The following is a 26,106-nucleotide window of genomic DNA, read 5'->3' as shown; positions in this document are numbered from 1 at the left end:
GTGGCCATTCATGGTAATATCTGAACACCATTTAGCAAAGCTGGAAGAGCAGACATTGGAGAAAGCCCTTAAGGACTCCCTGTTTTTCTCATTAGGAGTGTATAATAACATGTCAAATATTACAGAGTAAAAAGTAAAACAATATTATTATTCAGAAAATAACTACTTTTCCTTTAAATGCTATAGAACGAGATAAACACTGATAGGAAACACACTCACAGAATGAGATATAACCTCCACTTCTGAGTCAGATCCTTAGTCTCATCACCCAAGGGACCTTCTCTAAGGTTCAGGGAAAGAACAGGAAAGAAAGCTCTCCCAACAGGCAAGAAAGAGCTGGCCTGTACATTCTTGGACTCTTCACATGGACCAGTCCAAGGGCTAGCACATTTGAAAACCATGCATCATCTCTCATCAATGTTGTGGTCACATCATATCTTAAAAGGCCCTGACATCATTAGACACAGTAGCTATCTCAGTTCGCCTTTCCTAATTCATTTTACTAAGTTCATGTGCTTTATGTATCCGCTGAAAGGAGTGCTCAGTGCTCCTCAGTAACTTCCTCTGAGTTTCCCTCAAGAAAATGCTCACCCACCAGTTTCCACGTTTTCCCACCTCTCTAATTATAAATACCTACATCCAAACAATCCTTCAGGGCCCTGCTGACGTACCCTGCCCCAGAAGGTGCTTCCCATCCCCTCAGCTGAAAGTCACCTCCCCGTCCTCTCAGCTGCCCTCCGGCTCCAAGTGCCTGACAGCCCTCACCACTCTTCAGCTTGAATTACATGTACTATTCTCAACTTCCTACTACTCTCAAATGTCCTTAAGATCAGAATTTTATTGATTCATCTTAGATTCCTCACATCACCTACCACAGTGCCTTGCACAAAGATGAACCTTTTAAAAAATAATCATAATTTGTGATAAGATCGCTGTCCCAGGTATTAACACTCTAATGCTAGCATCACAGAAACTTGCAAGAATAGTCAGTTTCCCAATTTTAAATGACTTGACTTGAATCTAAACAGCAAGCAGAATACAGAATCATCTCAAATCAGCTGAGTGAAGAAGGCAACCTGCAGGAATAAAATACCCTATTAATCTTTGACTTTTAGAATTGAAAAATATTTCTGAACCTTGACTTTATTTGTAGTATTATCTGGTTAGCGGTCTTGGCAGCTGTTCAAAGTTTTAAAGTACTACAGATCATGAATATTAAACGCTACAACAAGTTTACTGGGAGGAAATCCAAATTCATTTGTAAGTGCATGACAAATAGTCACCCCCTCCAGTTTCAATAATGCAAGGAAATACTGTGATCAGAACCAGAGTTCCTTGCTATATCTAGATTCTCACAAAGTCAAGTGTAAGACAAATGAAGGGAAAGACAATTTTCAGAAAGCAAGAACACTACTTGAAGCAGAGTGGCACAGATGGTGCTTAAAGACAATCAGAATCAGCAAATATATCCTATTTCATTCAAGGCAATGGATATGAGGGTCACATCTTGAGTAAAACCACAATCTGGTCTAGAAAGAAAAGGGACGAAGCCATAAATAATAACAGATTCTGCTAATGCCATCCAAGCAGCTAATCAAGTTAAAAAAGCACATGTGGATCCAATGTGCAAATACCTGCAGGCTATACACTGGTTTTTTCTGTACGTGGGGAGCCACACAACATAGTCTGATGTACAAAAGCACCACATTTAACGTCTTCACTGTTCAGACAGTGATGAGCCCAAAACCTTCAACAGAATATAAGCCCCAGCCCTGGGAAACCATTTTCAAAATATGCCCAGTAAATGGTTTGGAACTATGCAACTATTTGCTAGTGTGGGTCAGATGGTTGCATCCCATTATAGAGCCAAGCATACTTAATACCCAAGATAAAGGTAAACTTGCTCACCACAGGCAATTTCCCTCCATCACATCTGGCTTTGCATTAAAATAAAGTTTTGCTAGACAGAGACAACTTGTTTTTCAAAAGTGGCAATGACTCCCTATCCCTCTCTAGTAATATTGTGTCTTTATCTTGTTTACATGAAATAGAGCCAGGAGATTTCATTTGAAAAAAAGGTGGCTATCCAGATAATACATCTTGGAAACAACTACGGTAAAATAAATACTGTCATCTGTAGAGAAAGTCTTAAAATACAAAACCCAAAGGGCTTCATTTTCCAAATTATTTTGGGCTATAATTACAATTGTTACACTCGCTTTCAGGTTTCCTTTCCTTTTTAATTTTTTTCCACCTGTAACTGAATAAGTGATTATGAGGCTAATAAAGGGGGAAAAAAAGATATTTCCACATTAAAACAGTTAACAGATGTTAAATAAGCACAGAAAATGGCCACTAGGCAAGCAATGACTGATGTTGGGTAAGTAAGAAAAATGTTGCCTTTACTGATTTTATTACCCATGTACCTCCTGGGATCATAGGAGACTTATAAAGTATTTTGTGGGCAGATAAAAGTCTAGCATTTATTTGCAAGGCTAGTTTAAGTGTCTTTCAAGGGTTCCCCATCCCCCTTACATTTTGACAACATAAAGCCAAGTAAGTGAAAACCATCTAAGAAAGGCTAAAATAGGCATTTGTTGAGAGGTCAAGAAAACTTATTTTTCAACATTTTTCTGACATGCATCTCTTCCAGTCCCACCTTCCAGACCTCCCTAATCAGGAATGAAATCCTCATTGTAGAAAGGAGAAGGTATAAGATTTCACTTTAGCACTGCAGGCACATCTGTTTCAAAAGTCAGCCTTTAAGTGTGAATTCAGTAATTCACTGGGGAAGCCCACATATTTAATCTCTTACAAATCCTCCAATTTTTTCCCTAAGTATTGAAAACTGTATTATTTCATGTTATACTCAATCATATTATTTCAAAAGTCATTATTCTCTTGATAAGCATTTACTAACTAAGCTAAATGTGCTAATACTTTTGGCATATTCAGAACAGTGCACAGGAGATATGAACACTACATGGTTCTGCGTGTCGGTGTGCCCATGTGTGCGTTCAGTTGTGTCTGAGTCTTTGCAACCTCATGGACTGTAGCCCACCAGGCTCCTCTGTCCATGGGATTTCCTAGGCAAGAATACTGGAGTGGGTTGCCACTTCCTCTCCAGAAGATCTTCCCCACCCAGGGATCAAATCCATGTCTCCTGCACTGCAGGTGGATTCTTTACCACTAAGCCACCTGGGAATCCCATACGTGGTTACTAAATACTAAATAAAATATCTACAATATTCTGGGTACTTACTATTTCCTTATTTCCTCTGCAGAACTACAGAAATTTTACAAGTCATATGGACACAGGCATCATTTGCTTGAACCTGAGCAGTCAAAAAAATGGCAGCTGAGAATTCTGACCAAATCCAGTCATCCCGAGAAGGCTGTCTGGCCCAAACAGGGCATATTTGTTCTTAAGTAACCAATATTAAATAACAGGAGATGTCACAGAAAATCCAGATGGAAGTCTTAGAACAACCTTAACCTCTCCCAAACAGAACCCTGTACTTTCTTATTGCAATGACGGGATGGAGAGAAGTCCCAGGGAGGGGACATAAGTCCTGTCCCTACAGTTCCTTCTGCCTGATCCTAGTAAATGTTGACTTTAGGACATTAATCTGACAAGAAGTACAGAATCAAAACATCTGACATTACTAAAGAAACATGAAGCGAGAAGCTGAGTGTGATTGCTATGAGAAAAACATTACTGACAAAACTATAAAAATGGAGAGACTGCCCCTCTAGTTTTAATCATTTCCAACTTGAGGAGGACCACCATTTTTAGATTTTTGAGCATTTGGCTAGTTCTTTGGTTTGCATAATAGAGCTAAACATTTGTGCACTGGGTTTTTCTGTTTACATATAAATTCTGTTTTAATAAGGCAGGGAAGTTTATTTCATCTGGCAAACTATGATAACTCTGATGTAGAGTTAATTAGTAAGACATTCAAGATGTATTTGTTTAAGGTTGAAAAGTCTTTTAATCCACTTCCTTCAGAGTCTCTTCTAACTTACCCCAGGCATAGAAATATATATATTTTAAAGACATAATATGAAATTTTTCTATAACTTCCATATGTAATCTATGCCAGTGTTTACAAGCTCTGTAGTCATGAAATTCTAAATGGAAGTTTTTGCTTAAATATTGATGCTTCAGGTTCAGTTGATTCCTAATTCATATGCTTTCAAACCACTGGAAAAGTTTGGCCATCTCTTTCTTGAAATAAAGAATTATAATTTCCACTGATGTTTCTTCTTTCCCTTCAACTAATACGCATTAAGTGCCTTCCAAATACTGGGTATCCAGTTCACAACAACAGAGAAGGCGATGTCACCCCACTCCAGTACTCTTGCCTGGAAAATCCCATGGACAGAGGAGCCTGGTGGGCTGCAGTCCATGGGGTCACTAAGAGTCAGACATGACTGAGCGACTTCACTTTCAGTTTTCACTTTCATGCATTGGAGAAGGAAATGGCAACCCACTCCAGTGTTCTTGCCTGGAGAATCCCATGGACGGGGGAGCCTGGTGGGCTGCCGTCTATGGGGTCGCACGGAGTCGGACACGACTGAAGTGACTTAGCAGCAGCAGTTCACAACAAACACCATACAATTTCATATAATCTTCCCAACCTCTCCAGGCGAGAACATGATCTCTACTCTGACATGAAGAAACAGGTCATTGAACTAGTTTAAGGTGACTCACTCAGTGCAAGTTAAGATTCAATGCTTATTATTTCCTTCTCTACTGTGGAGTCATCTACTTTCTTTATTCATCTTCATACCCTTACAGTGTAAGATCACTCGACAGTCACAAATATGTCTTCTAGTTCTAGGGATTCCATTTTCTGGGTGACCTTCACATCTCTGGTTCTCTACACCTCAGCTGGAGACAAGGGGCCAGGCATAGACCATCTCCAGGTTTCTCACAAATCTATAAAATCTATTATCCAAATGCCCTCATTAAGCCCACAAGGCCAAACCTAAGAAAAAAGGAAAAGTTAAGCTGAGATAGCAACTATCAGATGAAGGGTATTGCTGCCATGACTCAAGGAGTGGTTCAGACAGCCTGGGTAAGTTTCCATTTGAGAACTTCTCAAGACACTGAACATTCAAAGCATTAAGTCCTTTCCCATAGGATGGGGAACTTTGTGCCCGACTCTTTGCCACCCCATGGACTGCAGCCCACCAGGCTCCTCTGTCCATGGGATTTTCCAGGTAAGTATACTGGAGTTGTTTGCCATCTCCTTCTCCAGGGGATCTTCCCAGCCCAGGGATCGAACCCAGGTCTCCTACACTGAGGGCAAATTCTGTTAATCTGTCCTATGGCAATTTAATTATTAGTGCAACCAAAGAACTTAGATGGAAAGAAAAGTTTTCATTCCTTGCACTAGTGGCAGTTCTCATTTTCTTAAGCAGCAGCATGAGTAAGGCTGCCAAATAAAACATAGAATGCCCAGTTGCACTGTACTTTCAGATAAACGAAAATAATTTTCTATTATAAATATGTCCCAAATATTACATGAAACAAGTTTACAGTAAGGAGCTCTATCAGCAACTTTATCCTTGAAAATAAGCTTAGAGAACCAAAAATTTCTCAGAAGAGAACTTCAAAAATGCTAAAAGCAAGTCCTAAACTGACATATCAAAATAATTTCCTAATTTATGAAATGGTAAAATGAAAATTCTGCAGAAGAAAACACAGTGCTTCACAGGCTGTCAAGGTCTTAAAACACCCAATCTGCATCCCCAAATAGCTCTCACCCTGCAAAGGACAAGGACCATGACTTATTCTATTTGTATTTCCAGTACAACAAGAAAACTTGCTATTGTTGATGATGTGGTTTTAAAAAGAAAAAGACTGTTCTCCCTAATTTTCTTTGACTGAATATTTAAAATTGATTTGAAATTAAGAGCTTGGCTTTCAAACCTACTTTGTGTTCAAAGCACCAAATCCAAATGAGGGTTCTCAAGTTTCAGCAGTTAATTGAAATCACAAAAGAACTTCATTAACCACTTGATACTTGAGTTCTAAGTAAACTCCTTGTTTCCCCACAGAGCAGAAGTACAGCAGTAATTACTCTTCCTAAGTTTAAAAAAAAAAAAAAGTCATTTCAAAATAAATGTTTCTATTTCCCTCCATTTTGTTCTTCAATTCCTTCCCAATTAGATTTTAAGTAAAATTAAGAATTGAGAGGAAAAAAGTAGTAAAAACTACAACACTTGACAGTTTTCTCAGGGTCAGTATCCTAAACCATTATACTCCTTGCTGAAGAGTATCCAAAACGATAAAGGAGCTGGTCTGAATCATGTCTGAGGTTGCAGGCACTGGCCAAGTTCAGGCTTTTACTTAAAGGCAAGGCAAGGATGAGTTTATTGTGAGGGAGGGAAGATGTGGATATGAGAAGCAGGCAGTTTCTCAAGATGCACTAGTCCGCTCAAGGCATTCCCTTAACACACCAGCAGGAAACTGCTCAGTCCTCTTCAAGTACTTGGGATCCAAAAGCGCTTCCATGACCTTCACACTACACTGCATTTGAAACCACTGAGGGAGTTCGGAAGAACACATATTAAGCCCTGAGGTCTTAATTGGCCTCAGGGCAGAACTTATAATAGCCAATTTCTGTTTTGACTCTTCTATTCTTATACACTACAACAAGGAAAAGGTGAATATGACTCATTATTTAAGAATGTGACTTCCCAAAGCACAGCAGAGGTTTGTTTTCCAAAGTCAGCTTAGGAAAAGTAATATTAACAAATGGCAGAGGATTTCCTCTTTCCAGAGTGGAGCACCCAGCTCACTGATCAGCTGTGTTATTTTTTCAAACACCTATTACAGGCAATTTATTGGATTACAGGACTTGGACTGAAATAAAGGAGTAAATGATAAATAAATAAAGATGCATATTCTTTACAAGGCAGAACTGTCCTTCTACCCTCTTGGGGATTTCCTCTTGGAAATCATGAAACTAAGTTAAGAAACCTGAGAAATAAAATAATCAGAGACTGATACCCAAGTTAGTAGGAAAGGTCAGAGAGGACACTTCCACCTCCCGAAGATCAAAAAGTAACTTACTTTAAATTCTCTCTGAAAAGGAATAATTTGTTTTAAATGGGGAAAAGGGATCAAGCAGGGAGAGAACTCAGTAACCCAATGCTCATGCCCAACAATCACTTACTTTGTAGATGGTGGGTAAGATCTGTTTCATTTTCAGTCTGTGAAAGACAAAAACATCATAAACGGCGGAAACTGCCAGGACCGTGACTCCTTGCTCCTTCCATAACATGCTGCATCCGGCGCACATTCCCGTCCCCAGGAACCAGCCCCAGGTCCTGGCCGAGGAGCCTCTTGTAGAACAGTGTTTCATGTAGCAGAGCAAGGAGAGGAGAAAGAAGAAACTGGCCCCCACGTCAGCCCGGCCCACGATTCCTGCCACTGCCTCTGTGTGGATGGGATGAGAGGCGAACATCAAGCCAGCCATGAAGGTCCAGTATCCGTCCCCAAGGAGGATCTTAGAGAAGTTTGTGAAGAGACCGGTGACCGCCGCGTGCAGCAGCACGTTGACCAGATGGTAGCTCCAGGGATTCAGCCCTCCGATGGCATGGTTCAGGCGGAAAGAAAGAGTGCAGAGGGGCCGGTAGGACTTGTGGCTGCCGCTGTGGGTTAGCAGGGTCCCCCAAAAGTCATTGTAGAAAATGTGGGTCCAGGGGGTTTCTGGGAGAAGGTCCTGGTTCGTCTTGATAGCACGGCTAAAAAACAATGTCAGAAAAGAAATCAAATGTAAAAGAAAAAAAAAGAAAACACATTGCTAAAATATACTGCTGAAACATCGCCTTCCCGCGTAGCTTTCTCTTCACATGGTTTTAGATGGGCTTCCAGGTGTACGTGATTAATGCAAAAAAGCCTTAGAGCAGCTTCACAGGGAGACTGAACTCAGATCCTCCCCTTCACACTTACTAGGTGCCACAATTAGGGTTGTATTTCTTCTCCGCAAAAGTTTTTCTTCTTTGTTTGAATGCAAATACCTTTGGAGAATGAATGCAGAGTTTCCATCCCTTAGTAAAAGCTTAACAAAGAAGTTGTCAAACAACTGCCCTTCTATGGCATGATGGCTAGAAATGCAGATCTCAGGTACCAGGCTGATATAAGGCCTGAGAATTGGCATTTTTTAAGAAGCAAAGTCTCAGGTAATACTGATGTAGGGGATAGACTTAGAGGAAGGACTAGCTCTGTTAGTAGAAATAAATTTTATATAGAATCTCTGCACAGGGAAATGATTCACATACATGAGGATCACCTGGGGATCTTGTTAACAGGCAGGCAACGGTTCTAATTCAGTAGGTCGAGGAGGAGCCCAAGATTCCACATTTCTAACTCTTGTAATTGTTCATTTATCTTCTACGCAGAAAAGCAAAGGACACTGCTTTGCAGATTCATGCATGTTCTGGAAACCTAGTGCAAGGAACATCTTGTCCCTGTTGGCTGTTGCTATTACTATTCTACGAAGACTGTATTCTAATCTACAGAAAGGCCCTTATTAAATTCAGCCTGACCCACAACTTCTGAAATCAGGTGCACCTGGGGAGTAGAATGACCCCCGTTACCATTAATGTATGTCTATGCCTGTTTTATCTACTCTGCCAAACACTATTCTAGTCCTTCTACATGTATTATCTACTTATGAGAACTAGCTGACTTTTCTAGATATTCAATAAAAGGCAGAAGATCTGTTAGAATCATGTTTTAAGAAGTACTCAATGTGACAGACAGTTCAATGTCTATCCTCCCCTTTTCCCACACTTATAACATCTTTAGTTTTCAGCTGGGTCCTCTGGGGGAAAAAAAAGATCATTTCCTATCTTCCTTGGCTGTTAAATATGGTCATATGACTAATATTTGCCACTGACTAATATTTGGCCAGTGGAACACATTGCAGCCCGCCTGCAATGCGGGTGACCGGGGTTCGATCCCTGGGTTGGGAAGATCCCCTGGAGAAGGAAATAGCAACCCACTCCAGTATTCTTGTCTGGACAATCCCATGGACAGAGGAGCCTAGTAGGTTACAGTCCATGAGGTCGCAAAGAGTCGGACAGGACTGAGAAACTTCACTTTCACTTTCTGGGGCGGGGCGGGGGGGGGAGGGTGGAGATCATTTCCTATCTTCCTTGGCTGTTAAATATGGTCACATGACTAATATTTGCCACTGACTAATATTTGGCCAGTGGAACACAGAGAACTACTTCTTCTGGGAAAAAGTGTCCTTGAAAAAGCTTAGTATTCTTCCCTCCTCTACCCCTCTGCCTCCTTTCTGCTGGATCACAGATGTAATAGCTGGAGTTCCAGCAGCCATCATGACCTATAAGGTGTCCTTAGGAATAGAAATCATGCCCAACAGAGCAATAAGACTGAAGGAAATGGAGGCCCTGTCATAGTAGACCATACCAGCTCTGGGCAAACTACATGAGTGTGAGAAATAAACTGCTATCTTGTTTAAGGTGCAATATTTAGGGTGTTGTACTTCCCTGGTGGCTCAGATGGTAAAGTGTCTGCTTGCAATGCGGGAGACCCTGGTTCGATCCCTAGGTCAGAAAGATCCCCTGGAGAAGGAAATGGCAACCCACTGCAGTACTCTTGCCTGGAACATTCCATGGACAGAGGAGCCTGGTAGGCTACAGTCCATGGGGACATGGTTGAGCAACTTCACTTTCTGTCTTCTTTATTTAGGGTATTAGCGAGTGGCAGCTGAATCTACTCATCAGTGAAATCCTTTGTTAACAGAAGACCTACTATATCATGGTGGTTTGATTTTCTACTTTGATTTTTACAAGGCTCTGTGTACTGACTGTGTATAAATGAATTTCCATATAAATTGGCTTTTAAAATATTAGAAACAGATGTTATTCTGGATCCATTAAATTAAAACACCTTGTTATGACATTCATCAAGAGTCTACCCCAGAAGTAATTGCTTAAGACTTGATGGGTTATAATTAAAATTTTAAAGAAATATGAAAAACTGCCAAACAGTGTTGTCAGAGAAAGCTGATTTCAAGCCATTGAGAATAAAAAGCCAACTGGCCTCCACTAAACATTAACCTAAATACTGATGTGAATTTCTCTAATATCAATGCAGAAACACATATTCAAAGTCGGGGCAGCAGAAAGCTCAACAGCAGAACACTGTGGGATAAGACTTGGCTAATTTAGCAAGGAAAGCTGAGAAGCACATTTTGTTTAGGACAATACTTCACCCGTTCAGTGGCAGACCCATATAGGATGGAGCCACGTTCCCTAAACCAGGTTTTCTACATGCTATTAGTTCAGCCCCACAACCAGCTTTCCTTTTCAAGTGAAAGAAAAAACAACAACAACAAAAAAAAAAAACTTAAAAAAAAATTGGTTCAAAGTCGCCAGGATTTCTTATGTCCATAGCAATAAATCTAGTAATCCGCAGCAGCCAACAAGATATAAGTCTAACTCCAATGAAACAAGAATTTCAAAACAAAGGACGAAACTAACAAATCTCATAATTTCACTGTGAGAAAAAAACTGAGGTACAGCCCTAAATTTTCTGCACTGTAGGAAAAAAATTTAAAGGGCAAACAGCATCAATAAAACAAAAATCTAAGAGCAAAGGAACATTTCACCCATGTTCAAAATATACTCCACTGGTGGAGACATCAGTCTGATAAAATTATCTGATGGGTGTTATCTTATTAGGTAGGTTTTTATTTACTCAATGAATGTTATGGCATAAGAACATGAAATAAGACTAAATTATACTGGGCTTTAGAATATAAGTCATCACACACATGCAAGTCAGTGATAAGGGATAAAATATACATCCCTTTCATCATATTAAGGAAGAAATGGACCAAAAGGAATTTAATAGAATCTAAACAATCTGCCAGCAAAATGAGAAGCAAAGGTAGTCATTCAACACTAAACATAATAGGCTCTCATCTGTTTGAATTTTCTTACCTGAGTCCAAAACTGAAAGAGGGAAACCTCTTCTGCTATTTCTCAGCTAATAGAAAGGCTTAAGTCAAAACAAAATTTCATGCTCTTATAATCTGAAGTTACTTCTGTGAGTGGGTACTGCCAATTCAGAAAGACACTAAGGAATTAGGAAATTTTCACTCCAGGAAAGATGAAGAATGTTGAATGTAGCAGATGTGGAAAAGAAACAAATGTAGGCAGAATTCTCCAGAGAACACAGGACTAGGAGATGGTCTTTGGAAGCAAAAAGATCTATTCTCTCAAGTCTTCAAGGGGGTTTTAACCTGTTTTCAGTTTTGTTCATTTGCGGCTCTTGGTTTTTTGCTGCCTTATGATTTTTCCTTTAAAAAATGTTGACAAAGGCCAGCACTGTTATAAAACTGATGAATGATGTGACACCACCAGCCCAACTGTCCTTGTGTGTGTTTCTCTGCTATTTTTTTTCTGTCCATTGACCTTTTCAGTCACAAGCACCCACATAAATGATGACCATCAGTCCTTCAGAGCAGGAATGATGCTTACATTTTCCAAACATCAAATGGCACACTCTTCCCCAAGTGATTTCAATTGTTCTACTAAAAACTAAGTAAAAGCCAAACTTTACACTTAAAAAAGGCAAAAAAAAAAAAAAAAAAACTTTTTTTTTTTTTAGGTGATGGATTGAAATTTGTTTGCAGGATAAAAAAGAAAGAGCATATATCCTTTGTTAATCTGCCCTGCTTCTGTGCTACCCAAGCACACCTATCTATCTCCAGGAAAGGCAGTGAGATGCAATAGTTACGAAAAGTGATTCTGGAACCAATTGGACCAATTACTCCACCTCTCTGTACCTCAGTTTTCTTATCTGGAAAATAAGGATAACAACTGTACTTGCTTTATAGGACCATTTTGAGGAGTTAATGTGTTAGTAAGCAAAAAGCATAGTGTTACATGTAATATATGTAACTGCTATCATTATTAGTATTATTATCACCATTAACACAAAACAATTACTGCTCCAGCCATCCATGAAAACACAGTGCTCTTCCTTCATGTTTACAGCTGTCAATGTCTATGCATCGTGGTCATGACTGTTTCACTTAAAAATCCTTTAAGATTTAATGACACTCTCAGAACAAAATAATAAACATTTACAACATCTCACCTTTAGTCTTTTCCTATTTTTTTTTTCTTTCCCACATAATAGTCTTTTAATAGACTTGATAGTAAAAAGCAATGTAATTGCATACAAGCAAACTTCTATCTTCTTTGACTTCCTCTTTCCAACCCTCCTTGGCTACCATTTCCTTCAGACTTTTCTCACAAATGTGGAGGTTTCTTCCCAGTTCTGTCTCCTGACCTTTGCTCACTCTATACTGTTCACCTCGGTGATCATCATCTCCAGTGCCTGCAACCAGGGGACACTTTCTCATCGACACCTTCAGCCTGGGTGGTGCTCACGAGTCTACACGTCTACTGGCCCAGGGGATAGTTGTACCTGAATGAGGAAATCGTGGTTCCTCTACTAACACCAAATGGCCAGTTATCCTTTATTCTTTCTAGAGCACAGCCTTTTTACCAAGTTGGTGGATAAACTTCTCACAAACTGTTGTGCTGAAGTTCAAATAGGGCAATGTTAAAATGTTTGAAATCTACTTTGCCTGGTGTCATGGACTGGTTTTTCCAAACACCTTCTTCTAGTTAACAGTGCCCTGTTCTTCCTTTTGAGAACAGGCCAAATCCACTCTCCATTCATCTGAATAGAGTGAAGCTATTGTCCTCACCTCCTGATGAAAGTTATCTATGATCTGGCCAGTCAGTGTACTATATCCCCATCCTCATTCCCAGCCATAAGACCTGACTTAGCAGCCAGCCAGGTCAATCACAGTCAAAGTAAGCTCCAATAATCCACTGGGAAAGGACATCTTAGGGGAATGAGATCAGTCCTAGGGGTGCTAAAGGCCCTGAAGACAGAGCCTAAGGGTGAGGCCAGCACAAACAAAAGGGAAGCCAGATCAAGGAGACAAAGAGGCAGTTAATTCCTAGTGCAGCTGGAACCTGTCTTCTCTCTTTGCTCCCACATCTACTTTCAATTTGGTGAAGGATAATTTGACACTGGGCAAGACCTCAGCGAAAAATTCAACGTGCAAATTTCCCTTGAATCTCCTCTAACTTCTCTTTTCTCTTCCTCTCATTCAGGTTTCCTTCATTTCTGACTTCTATTGGTTAGGAGATTTACTAAAAGTGCCTGTTGATAATTTTGTTTCCTTCATTATGCTCAAAGTCCCCTTATGGAAAGAATATATTTTCTCCAATGCCCAATATATATTAGGCACATAACAAATATTTGTTAAACTAAACTAAATAGTCATCCCTGCCTGCTTTCATTTCCCTTTTGATCTCTTATGCATGCTGTGGATAGAGAAACTTCCTGAAATTTAACTCCTGAAGTATAACCCTAACACCATCACTCTGCTTCACAAGACTCCTTCATCACGCCTTATTTCTTACCATAATAAACACCCCTCTAGGCCCGGAGTTCACAGCCAGTCCCATTATGACTTCTAGGCCAATCTCCCATTACTTTTCCACATGCATCCTAATGTCAACTTGAATTCCCCAGCTCTCAGGCCTTTGCTCAGATCATTTTTTTCCTTTTTCTGCCTGAACTGCTCTTCTTCAACCAGTCTGTATGTATGTGAGGACTCAGTTGCGTCCGACTCTTTGCCACCCCATGAACTGTGTGGCCCACTTGGCTCTTCTGTCCATGGGATAATCCCGGCAAGAATACTGGCATGGTTTGCCATTTCCTCCCCCAGGGAATCTTCCAGACCCAGGGATTGTGTGTCCTGTGACTCCTACATTGGCAGGCAGATTCTCTTCCACTTGAACCACCTGGGCAGTCCATTCAACCAGTTTATATCTGTCCAAATGTGCATCAATTCAGAGAAGGCAATGGCACCCCACTCTAGTACTCTTGTCTGGAAAATCCCATGGACGGAGGAGCCTGGTGGGCTGCAGTCCGGGGGGTCGCTAAGAGTCGGACACGGCTGAGTGACTTCACTTTCACTTTTCACTTTCATGCACCGGAGAAGGAAATGGCAACCCACTCCACTATTCTTGCCTGGAGAATCCCATGGACGGGGGAGCCTGGTGGGCTGCCGTCTACAGGGTCACGCAGAGTCGGACACGACTGAAGTGACTTAGCAACAGCAGTAGCAGCTTCAATTACCAATGCTCGTTTGTGATGCCACAGTCTCCCCCGAAGTATTTACTAGTTATTGTTGCAAATCAACTAGATTTTGACATTGCACACTGCCACATTCCCATTAATAACACTGACTTCTTACTACCGTCATCAGGGATCTTAAATGGGATGATATGTGAAAGGCATTTCAGAAGAGTAGAAGGAAACATATGCTGAAATCAGGACACAGGTGATTTTAATAGTTCCCCTTGTCTACCCTACTGAAAATTACAGCTCAACAAAATGGATTGATTCTGTCTTAAGAAAATTATTCACCCACTCATTTATTCATTCATTTCATGATGAACTAAACACCATAAAGGGCACTGCAGATGGAATGGTGAGCAAAATAGATATACTGACTTTAAGAAACAGTCTAGGAGAATAGGCAAAGATGTGTACAAGCAATCTCACTGCAGCGCGATAAATACTACTCTAGCACGAAATCATGATTGCTGTGGGAGAACAGAACAGACTGCTGAAAGTCTTAGCGGATCAAGAGATTGCCGGGGGGAAAGCAAGTCTACATACATGGAAGGAGTTAAAAGGAGTTGAATTGGGAGATTACCAGGCTAATGGGCAATATTATCAAAGACCATGAGGCAGGAGAGAAGGTGGTGAGCTTGGGTAATGAAAGAAAAAAAAAAGCAATAGGTTGGTTGGGCTGGAGTAAAGTTTGAAGAATAGAGCAGCAGGGATCACTGGCATTTGCTCTGTGTTACTACTTTCCTTCACGAGATGGAGAGCAATGTTGCTAGACATCAAGCTCCCTGATGGTCGTCAGGTCCAACTAAGCTATTGTCTTGTTAGAACTTGCATTATTTCCCCAATGCACTGTTAATACCTAAGAAACAGAACAGCTTCTTATTTATCTTCTGGAGCCCTGCACATAGGAGGCATTCAATATGTATTGCTGAACTGAATTCTAACTAGAAATGATTGGTATTGATGAACTGCATTCATTGTTTAGAAAAAAATCTACATTGTTTTAAGTAGAGAATTATCACTTTCATCTAAAAGCAGTTCATTCACTCAGTAATAATTAACTGAGAAAACCCATCAGGGTAATTGGCTTACCCAAAAGTCTTTGGCACACATTTGCCACTTAACCTATAATCCTTTCATTACAGTCCTTCTTTAGGGATAAGCCATTATATTTAGAAAGCTCTAGTTAATAGCAAACACTTAGCTACTAGGGTAGGGAAATGAAAGATACACTGTAACATCTGAGGGTTGGTCTTAGTCTGGGGAGAAGAAATGAATTTCAGATTCCTGGAGGAAGGTCTACAGGTAGAGCAAGTAAATTTTGGTGCAGGAACCTGTTCTGGTTCTGAGACATACTAGTTTTCTCTCAGGTCCTGCAGATATGGAAGGCACTAGGGCAGAAATGGTATGGACCTAACAGAAGCAGAAGATATTAAGAAGAGGGGGCAAGAATACACAGAAGAACTGTACAAAAAAGATCTTCACAACCCAGATAATCACCATGGTGTGATCACTCACCTAGAGCCAGACATCCGAGAATGGGAAGTCAAGTGGTCCTTAGGAAGCATCACTACGAACAAAGCTAGTGGAGGTGATGGAACTCCAGTGGACCTATTTCAAATCCTGAAAGATGATGCTGTGAAAGTGCTGCACTCAATATGCCAGCAAATTTGGAAAACTCAGCAGTGGCCACAGGACTGGAAAAGGTCAGTTTTCATTCCAATCCCAAAGAAAGGCAATACCAAAGAATGCTCAAACTACCGCACAATTGCACTTATCTCACACGCTAGTAAAGTAATGCTCAAAATTCTCCAAGCCGGGCTTCAGCAGTACGTGAACCGTGAACTTCTAGATGTTCAAGCTGGTTTTAGAAAAGGCAGAGGAACCAGAGATCAAATTGCCAACATCTGCTGGATCATTGAAAAAGCAAAAGAGTTCCAGAAAAACATCTATTTCTGCTTTATTGACTATGCCAAAGCCTTTGACTGTGTGGATCACAATCAACTGTGGAAAATTCTTCAAGACATGGGAATACCAGACCATCTGACCTGCCTCTTGAGAAACCTGTATGCAGGTCAGGAAGCAACTGTTAGAACTGGACATGGAACAACAGATTGGTTCCAAATAGGAAAAGGAGCATGTCAAGGCTGAATATTGTCACCCTGCTTATTTAACTTATATGCAGAGTACCTCATGAGAAACGCTGGGCTGGAAGAAGCACAAGCTGGAATCAAGATTGCCGGGAGAAATATCAATAACCTCAGAGATGCAGATGACACCACCCTTATGGCAGAAAGTGAAGAGGAACTACAAAGCCTCTTGATGAAAGTGAAAGAGGAGAGTGAAAAAGTTGCCTTAAAGCTCAACATTCAGAAAACGAAGATCATGGCATCCGGTCCCATCACTTCATGGGAAATAGATGGGGAAACAGTGGAAACAGTGTCAGACTTAATTTTTTTGGCCTGAAAAATCACTGCAGATGGTGACTGCAGCCATGAAATTAAAAGATGTTTACTCCTTGGAAGGAAAGTTATGACCAACCTAGATAGCATATTCAAAAGCAGAGACATTACTTTGCTAACAAAGGTCTGTCTAGTCAAGGCTATGGTTTTTCCAGTGGTCATATATGGATGTGTGAGTTGGACTGTGAAGAAAGCTGAGCGCCGAAGAATTGATGCTTTTGAACTGTGGTGTTGGAGAAGACTCTTGAGAGTCCCTTGGACTGCAAGGAGATCCAACCAGTCCTTTCTAAAGGAGATCAGTCCTGGGTGTTCATTGGAAGGACTGATGCTAAAGCTGAAACTCCAGTACTTTGGCCACCTCATGCGAAGAGTTGACTCATTGGAAAAGACTCTGATGCTGGGAGGGATTGGGGCCAGGAGGAGAAGGGGACGACAGAGGATGAGATGGCTGGATGGGATCACTGACTCGATGGACATGAGTTTGAGTGAACTCCAGGAGTTGGTGATAGACAGGGAGACCTGGCGTACTGTGATTCATGGGGTCACAAAGAGTTGGGCATGACTGAGCGACTGAACTGAACTGAACTGATGCTTTAAGCATGAATTTATCATTGACACACATAACACATTCCTAAACTTACTTGTTTCCATCTTCATCTCCTCCTACTAGATTGTAAACCCTTCAATGGCAGAGATGATGACCTCCTAAGAAACTAGCCTTTTGTTAAAAAAACGTAAGTCACGCTGTCTTGATGTTAGATGAAAAGAGGCCATGGGAGTAACAAAGTGCCTGTTGTCAAACATCTAAGGGACACGGTCCCCAAGTAACTGCTAGCTTTTCAAGAAAGTTAAGTTTGAGAATGCTCAGCCTTGTAACTAAAGAATATTCTTAGTGGTCCCCTCTTCCATCCCTTTAAAAGTTTTTCCTATAAGCAATAAAGGAGTTTTATGAGCTATATCTAAACAGCAACCCTCTCCAGTCCCCCACCCCCGAAACAAAGAAAGTAAGGATCTGATTAAACATGGCCCCAGAAGCAGCTAAACTCAGCCCCAGAGCTGCTGCAGATTCAGATTCCTTCTCTAAAGCTTCCCAAGTAGAGTTTTCCCAAGACACTCTCTTGTCTTGGTGGGAGAAAATGAAAAGGATGAACCTTGACTAAGTAAGTGTCTTTAGTTCCACAAATAAATCAATGCTGCCATTTTCAGAGTTTCTACAGGAAATGTTCAAGAAAAAACTCAATAATCCATGTAAAAGACAGCTGCTGATTTAAAATGAAAACTTCTGGGACCCCTCTGGCAGCCCGAAGGCTAGGACTCTGCACTTCCACTGCAGGGGGACATGGGGAACTAACAACCTGCATATGATGGCATGCTATGTGGTGCAGCCAATAAAAACATAAGTAAAATAACTTTTTTTTAAATTATAAAATTAAAACTTCTGTTACCTAAAAATGTTTATTCAAGTATTAACAAGAAAAGCATTTTGCAAGACTAAAGCAAAATCTAAGAGCATGGGATTATCATGAAAACCATACTCCAAGCATTTAATTTCACTGATTAAAATAGTCCTCTACCATAATATTAGCATAACAACTTAAAATTTTTTCATTGCCTTGCTAATTGCATGATAAAAAATATTTTCCACACATTTACTTCTTCACTATATCCATATGATGCCACCATAACATAAAATATTATACTTACAACTCTCCTCCTTCACATTCGCAGTACGTTCAATCAGTCTCAACTTAAAAGCATAATGAAAATATCTTTATTCCTAATTTTCCAGACTTTAAATTAGCAACATCTAGATGAGGTTTTCGGAGAAGGCAATGGCACCCCATTCCAGTACTCTTGCCTGGAAAATCCCATGGACAGAGGAGCCTGGTAAGCTGCAGTCCATGGGGTCGCTGGGAGTCAGACACGACTGAGCGACTTCACTTTCACTTTTCAGTTTCATGCATTGGAGAAGGAAATGGCAACCCACTGCAGTGTTCTTGCCTGGAGAATCCCAGGGACGGGGGAGGCTGGTGGGCTGCCATCTATGGGGTCGCACAGAGTCGGACACGACTGAAGCGACTTATCAGTAGCAGTAGCAGATGAGGTTTTGGGCTTCCCTGACGTGTAAGAGACTTGGGATTGATCCCCTGGAGAAGGAAATAGCAAACCACTCCAGTATTCTGCCTGGAAAATTCCATGGACAGAGGAGCCAGGTGGGCTATAGTCTATGGGGTTGCAAAGTCAGACATGACTGAGCAAACACATACAACAAGAAGAGGTTCTATGAAGCTTTTTCACTTTCAAACGTTAACTCCAAGTTTATGAACCACTTTAACACACTGCTGCTGCTAAATCACTTCACTACTTTGTATATTTTATGAATTTCAGTTTCACAGCTTTTCATAAATTCATAGTTTTATTAAAAGGTAATTAAATTTTGATTTTCTTACATTTCATACTGTTTCCCTTACAATTGGGTCTGTGCATTAAAGTGTGACTGGTTCCTTATAATTTTTCTTCTTTAAAATATCACAGGACTTCCCTGGTGGTCCCGTGATTAAGATTCTTCACTTTCAATGCACTGGGTTCAGGTTTGAGCCTTGGTCAGAGAACTAAGATCCTATGTGTCATGCAGCCAAAAAAACAAACAAAAACTTACAAATGTTTGTCTTTTCTAAGAGGAGAAACGAATATGAGATTATATATTTTAATATAATTCAAAGCTTTCAAAAAAGACAGGGCTCTATCAGACACCAGAATCCAAGAAAGAACACAAGCATAACCATGCAATTCCAAGAACACCTATTTTGTATGTAGTCTTCTTCTGTGTGCTTTTATAGAATAAAAGATGATGATGTACTTTTGTGCTTAAGAATTTGATTATCCATGTGTAGAGGATCATGTCATCTGCAAATAGTGAGAGTTTTACTTCTTCTTTTCCAATTTGGATTCCTTTTATTTCTTTTTCTCAATTACTAGAACTAATCAATGACTATAGTAAAGTTGCAGGATATAAAATCAACACACAGAAATCCCTTGCATTCCTATACACTAATAATGAGAAAACAGAAAGAGAAATTAAGGAAACAATTCCATTCACCGTTGCAACGGAAGGAATAAAATACTTAGGAATATATCTACCTAAAGAAACTAAAGACCTATATATAGAAAACTATAAAACACTGGTGAAAGAAATCAAAGAGGACACTAATAGATGGAGAAATATACCATGTTCATGGATTGGAAGAATCAATATAGTGAAAATGAGTATACAACCCAAAGCAATTTATAGATTCAATGCAATCCCTATCAAGCTACCAACAGTATTCTTCACAGAGCTAGAACAAATAATTTCACAATTTGTATGGAAATACAAAAAACCTCGAATAGCCAAAGCGATCTTGAGAAAGAAGAATGGAACTGGAGGAATCAACCTACCTGACTTCAGGCTCTACTACAAAGCCACAGTTATCAAGACAGTATGGTACTGGCACAAAGACAGAAATATAGATCAATGGAACAAAATAGAAAGCCCAGAGATAAATCCACACACATATGGACACCTTATCTTTGACAAAGGAGGCAAGAATATACAGTGGATTAAAGACAATCTCTTTAACAAGTGGTGCTGGGAAATCTGGTCAACCACTTGTAAAAGAATGAAACTAGAACACTTTCTAACACCATACACAAAAATAAACTCAAAATGGATTAAAGATCTCAATGTAAGACCAGAGACTATAAAACTCCTAGAGGAGAACATAGGCAAAACACTCTCTGACATACATCACAGCAGGATCCTCTATGACCCACCTCCCAGAATATTGGAAATAAAAGCAAAAATAAACAAATGGGACCTAATTAACCTTAAAAGCTTCTGCACATCAAAGGAAACTATTAGCAAGGTGAAAAGACAGCCTTCAGAATGGGAGAAAATAATAGCAAATGAAGCAACTGACAAACAACTAATCTCAAAAATATACAAGCAACTCCTACACCTCAACTCCAGAAAAATAAATGACCCAATCAAAAAATGGGCCAAAGAACTAAATAGACATTTCTCCAAAGAAGACATACAGATGGCTAACAAACACATGAAAAGATGCTCAACATCACTCATTATCAGAGAAATGCAAATCAAAACCACTATGAGGTACCATTTCACACCAGTCAGAATGGCTGCGATCCAAAAATCTACAAGCAATAAATGCTGGAGAGGGTGTGGAGAAAAGGGAACCCTCTTACACTGTTGGTGGGAATGGAAACTAGTACAGCCACTATGGAGAACAGTGTGAAGATTCCTTAAAAAATTGGAAATAGAACTGCCTTATGATCCAGTAATCCCACTGCTGGGCATACACACAGAGGAAACCAGACTTGAAAGAGACACGTGTACCCCAATGTTCATCGCAGCACTGTTTATAATAGCCAGGACATGGAAGCAACCTAGATGTCCCTCAGCAGATGAATGGATAAGAAAGCTGGGGTACATATACACAATGGAGTATTACTCAGCCATTAAAAAGAATACATTTGAATCAGTTCTAATGAGGTGGATGAAACTGGAGCCTATTATACAGAGTGAAGTAAGCCAGAAGGAAAAACACCAATACAGTATAATAACGCATATATATGGAATTTAGAAAGATGGTAACAATAACCCTGTGTACGAGACAGCAAAAGAGACACTGATGTATAGAACAGTCTTATGGACTCTGTGGGAGAGGGAGAGGGTGGGAAGATTTGGGAGGATGGCATTGAAACATGTAAAATATCATGTATGAAATGAGATGCCAGTCCAGGTTCAATGCACAATACTGGATGCTTGGGGCTGGTGCACTGGGACGACCCAGAGGGAGGGTATGGGGAGGGAGGAGGGAGGAGGGTTCAGGATGGGGAACACATGTATACCTGTGGCGGATTCATTTTGATATTTGGCAAAACTAATACAATTATGTAAAGTTTAAAAATAAAATAAAATTAAAAAAAAAAAAAGAATTTGATTATCCCGATGCATTCTAAATAGGTAAGCATGACAATCTTAGAATACACCTTACCAGTTAAAACACTTGCCTATGCACATAAACATGCTGTACACATTTCAGAACAGATATGCTAAAGTACATGGAAGTTTTTCCAACTAGTCAAGTATTACCTTAAAAAAAAAAATCATATCCTTGAGAAGGGATCGTAAAATCGTCACTTAAAGTAAATAGGAAAACTGCCTTCCGGCTAAGACCACTGCTTGGGAACCCACTGAGAGCTCTTGCTGCCAGACCGAGGAAGGCAGGGGAAATCTTTTTCCAATGAAGAAACTAACAGGCTTTAAGAAAACAGGCACTGGGAGATGGGACGATATTCACACTGCATCATCCAGATGTTTGGCTTATCTGTAAGCCTAACTCCTGTCTTGTCTGAATTAAGTCTTAACCAAATCACCGTTCTTTATCCATGCACCTCCTTCAGCCAAAGAGATGAGCCAAGAAGCTTCTTTTAGGCAAATGTTTGCAATGATCTTTTGCCTCTTCTACTTAAAATTTTCCACATGCTGCCAATGTATCCCTCACAGGTACTTTTGTTATAATACTACCTTGCATTTATATCATGACTTTACATTTTACAAAATGTGCTCATGTTCACGGCTATCTCGAATCCTTGTCACCACCCCCATGAGTAAGCAGATGTGGACATGCCAAGTTAGCAGTCTTGCCAGAGACAAGTGCACTGGTAAAGATCAGAGCCACTCACGCTGGAATCCAAACCTTGGTTCCTTGTCTGCTGCCAACCCAATATTATGGGCTCAATCTTGGGCCCCTAAAATCCATATGTTGAATCTTTAAGTGCCTCAGAATGTGACTACACCTAATCAGACTTTAAAGAGGTAACGAAGTCAAAATGAGGCCATTAGGCTGGGCCCTAATGCAATCTAATAACTGGTGTCAGCAACAAAATTTGGACACACAGAGAAACAGGAGAGGCACATGAGCACAGAAAAAAAAATAATAATAATAAACATGTGCAGATCAACAAGAAGGTGGACATCTGCAAGCCAAGAAGAGGGCTCAGGGGAAACCAAACCTTCCTACACCTTGTTCTCTGGCTTCAAACCTCAAAACTGTGAGAAAATAAATTTCTGTTGTTTAAGCAATGTATTCTGTGGGATTTTGGTATTGCTGTCCACATACACCCTACTATGACATAGAGACGGTCATACATAATTACATACACTCTCCTGTTTATCCTTCAGAGTTTCAGAGCAACTAGACTTCACACAAAAGCTGTATCTGTCCAACACTATGTCTGGTGCTCTGTTTTTGATGACAGGGGTTGAACTGCTTTATAAGCTTAAATAGGACTTTCAGAGGTATCTTAGTCTTAGTTCTGCCAGGATTTGTCTACATGCTTTATCAGAGAGGGGGAAATGTCCTGTTCATGCCAACGAAGCATTAACTCTAACTAAACACACATAATAAAACAAGTGCTACTTCATATTTACACTGAGATCACAAAGCTTACAAAGCACACACATTATCTCCTTTTATTCTCACAATACTGCTATAAAACAGAAAACTAAGCCGGATGGGTTAAGTTAGTTAAAGCAGAGCATATACTTAATAAGAGGCAGAGAAAGACCTTGAACACTGTTCTCTAAACTACTCCATTTAACCTTCAAAGCAGCTCTGTTCCTCCACATGGACAATAAATCTCCCACAAGAAGTGTTTGTTAAGACGATTTGAAAGTAAAATCCTAGTCTATTATTGCATTTTGTCTGGAATCCATATATCTGCCCTCAAGACTCAATAAGGCTATAAAAATGCCTTTGTGCCATATTCTTTTAATTTCTACATTCCAGAAAGAAAGTCTTCTTTTAACACTAGGGACTCTTGGAAAACGTGAGTCAAAGGAAGGTGTTACTTGTCTCCCAGTGACGGGTGAAAAAGGCAGCTTTATGCAAACCAAAAACTAACCTATAATTTCATATTACAAAATATAATAGAAAACATATTCTGGCAGAAATTGTGCTGTCTGCATCCCTTTTCAGCCATAAAATAGTTATACACACACATATACATCTGAGAAAGATCAGACTTTAAACATATTGTAGCAACACACACACAGCATGGGACGTTTCACCAGGACTGCCTGTGATGACAGGAGACACAGACATCCTACAGTAAAAGCAGCCTCACGGTTAGAGCAGAGAGTCTTTTTGGACACAAGAATAGAGGAGCCCTGATGAAAAACAGATAGGCAAGGGCAAAACACTCTCATTTAAAACTAACACAGATGAGCCTACACAAAGTACCCAAACATTTGGTCCACAAACCACCAGCAAGTCTCTAATTTGACATGGAAGGCAAGAGATATTTCATCCCAGAAGGAGGAAAGAAAGATATTAACTCTACCATTAAAATGCATCAGCATTCCAAAACATAGTAATTGCTAATGTATATTAGATGTCATTCCCTGACCAAGCTTTAATTATCAGGAAATAAATCAAACTTCAGGAAGCCCCGACACTTTTTACTCTGTGGCCCTTTAAATAAATCACATGGTAGGCATTTAAAATACTTACGCTGAACAATGAAAACTATCATCTTTCTCAGATCTCATGTTATAAACAGAACAAATTGTGAAGCACCAACATGCCCTTTAAGACTCCTCAGCATGGTATATTTTACCCTTTTTCTGGCCCCTGAATCCTCAAACTTGGAAGAGCTGGATATAAGAAGAGTCTGTTTCACCCTCTGTATCTAAGACTACTAAATCCTCCACAAGACTAGAAATCTCAAAACAGGCCACAAGATCATTTTTACTCAGTATTAACCATCACTGCCTTCATTAAACATAGTTTCTGTTACCTTGTCCATTACAAATAAAAGAAATCTTTTTTTACCACATAACTATCCATGCTAATTAAATAAACAAGTAATGAAAGAAGCAATCAGAACCTTTCTGTAAGAAATGGGAGATAGTATTTAATCAGAGGAATCTAAGCATAACAGATCCAATTTTTCACTCCAATCTGTAAGAAAATAATCTACATCTTTTATCTGAAGCAACTCCTAAAAGCCATGTTAAGTGTAAAACACACATACACACACACACATATACAGAGTACACACTCTTTGCTGCTGCTAAGTCGCTTCAGTTGTCTCTGACTCTGTGCAACCCCATAGACGGCAGCCCACCAGGCTCCCCCATCCCTGGGATTCTCCAGGCAGGGATTCTCCAGGCAAGAACACTGGAGTGGGTTGCCATTTCCTTCTCCAAAGCATGACACGCTCAGTCGTGTCCGACTCTTAGCGACCCCATGGACTGCAGCCTACCAGGCTCTTCCATCCACGGGATTTTCCAGGCAAGAGTACTAGAGTGGGGTGCCACTGCCTTCTCTGACACACTGTTTAGAGTTAGCCAAATCTCAACTCAAATATTTCCTCTTGAATATACTAACTGGATGAGTCAGTATTCTCATCTATAAACCGCTGTTCCTGGGGGGGAGATAAAGTAAGATAATAATGAAATAAGATAAGGTTAACTCCTGAGACACAGTAGCTGCTTAGCAAACGGCTGTTCTCACAGTGAATCACCTCCCTTGCCTTCCTGGAGCCTGCAGTATACCACTGGACAACACAGAATTCCATCTAGCATTTAGTTCCTGGCATTGTTGATCTTTTCTCTTAGCATATTCTTCAGATCCTTTTGTTCCTCTCTCCCTCACCACACCCACTTGAAATTGTGCCTGTGTTAATCATTAATTAATCCCATTAGCCTAACTTAAGAGAGTGAGAATGATGTTCCCAGAGGTGTAACTCATCTGGGGGAATGGATGACAGTAAGGTTAAGTGAAGGGGCCAAAAAGGATGACAGAAAGGAGAAGAAGTCACAGGACTGATGTCACAGAGCAGTCTAATCAGGATATTCTGGGCAGCGGCCTCACGGGATGCCCAACAGGTGTATATCATCAAAGAAGCTAGGCTTGGGTATTTCTTTCTGACAAAAGACCATCAAGTCTAATAAAACTATAATGTGCCCTGCAAACTATTTTTTGAGCTTTCCAAGGCCTATTTTTTGTTGTACAAAGTAGAAAAGGATTACTCCAGGAATTTCTACTGTCTCTCTCTCTCTCTCTCTCACACACACACACACACGCACACACACAGTTCATTATTTTCAAAGATACCAACTTCTAAACATATTAAACCTTTTAAATCTTGGCTAACAAAACGTAAAAGTCAACACAGTATTTGAAAGAGTCCTCTATACACTCTTCATATAAGCCAATCCTAGGCAGGTGGGCAGTAAACTGGCTATAATTTGTGATGGCCCGGAAGACAATCTAGAAGAGTTTAAGATCAGAAATGTGATCATCTTGCAAGAAAAGGCAATGTCACACACTCTATCATGGTCATTCCACTCAAAGC

At 40.1% G+C, this 26,106-nt stretch overlaps 1 protein-coding gene across 2 annotated transcripts in view; it reads right to left on the bottom strand.

Annotated features, from left to right (window-relative positions):
• The window catches only part of TMTC2 (transmembrane O-mannosyltransferase targeting cadherins 2), a 422,587-nt gene that overhangs the window by 245,029 nt on the left and 151,452 nt on the right, over positions 1-26,106 (bottom strand). Inside the window, exon 2 of one of the 2 annotated variants that reach the window (XM_002687180.7) lies at positions 7,188-7,758. The exons of the other annotated variant lie outside the window; for it this stretch is intronic. Within the exon in view, the coding sequence (XP_002687226.1) occupies positions 7,188-7,758 (571 nt within the window). The remainder of the gene's footprint in view (positions 1-7,187; positions 7,759-26,106) is intronic. 2 annotated transcript variants of the gene reach the window in all.

The sequence above is a fragment of the Bos taurus genome, chromosome 5 (genome assembly GCF_002263795.3).
Source record: "Bos taurus isolate L1 Dominette 01449 registration number 42190680 breed Hereford chromosome 5, ARS-UCD2.0, whole genome shotgun sequence".
NCBI lineage: Eukaryota > Metazoa > Chordata > Mammalia > Artiodactyla > Bovidae > Bos > Bos taurus.
Note: the sequence above shows the minus strand (reverse complement) of the source record. Positions and strands in the feature narration are given on the sequence as shown.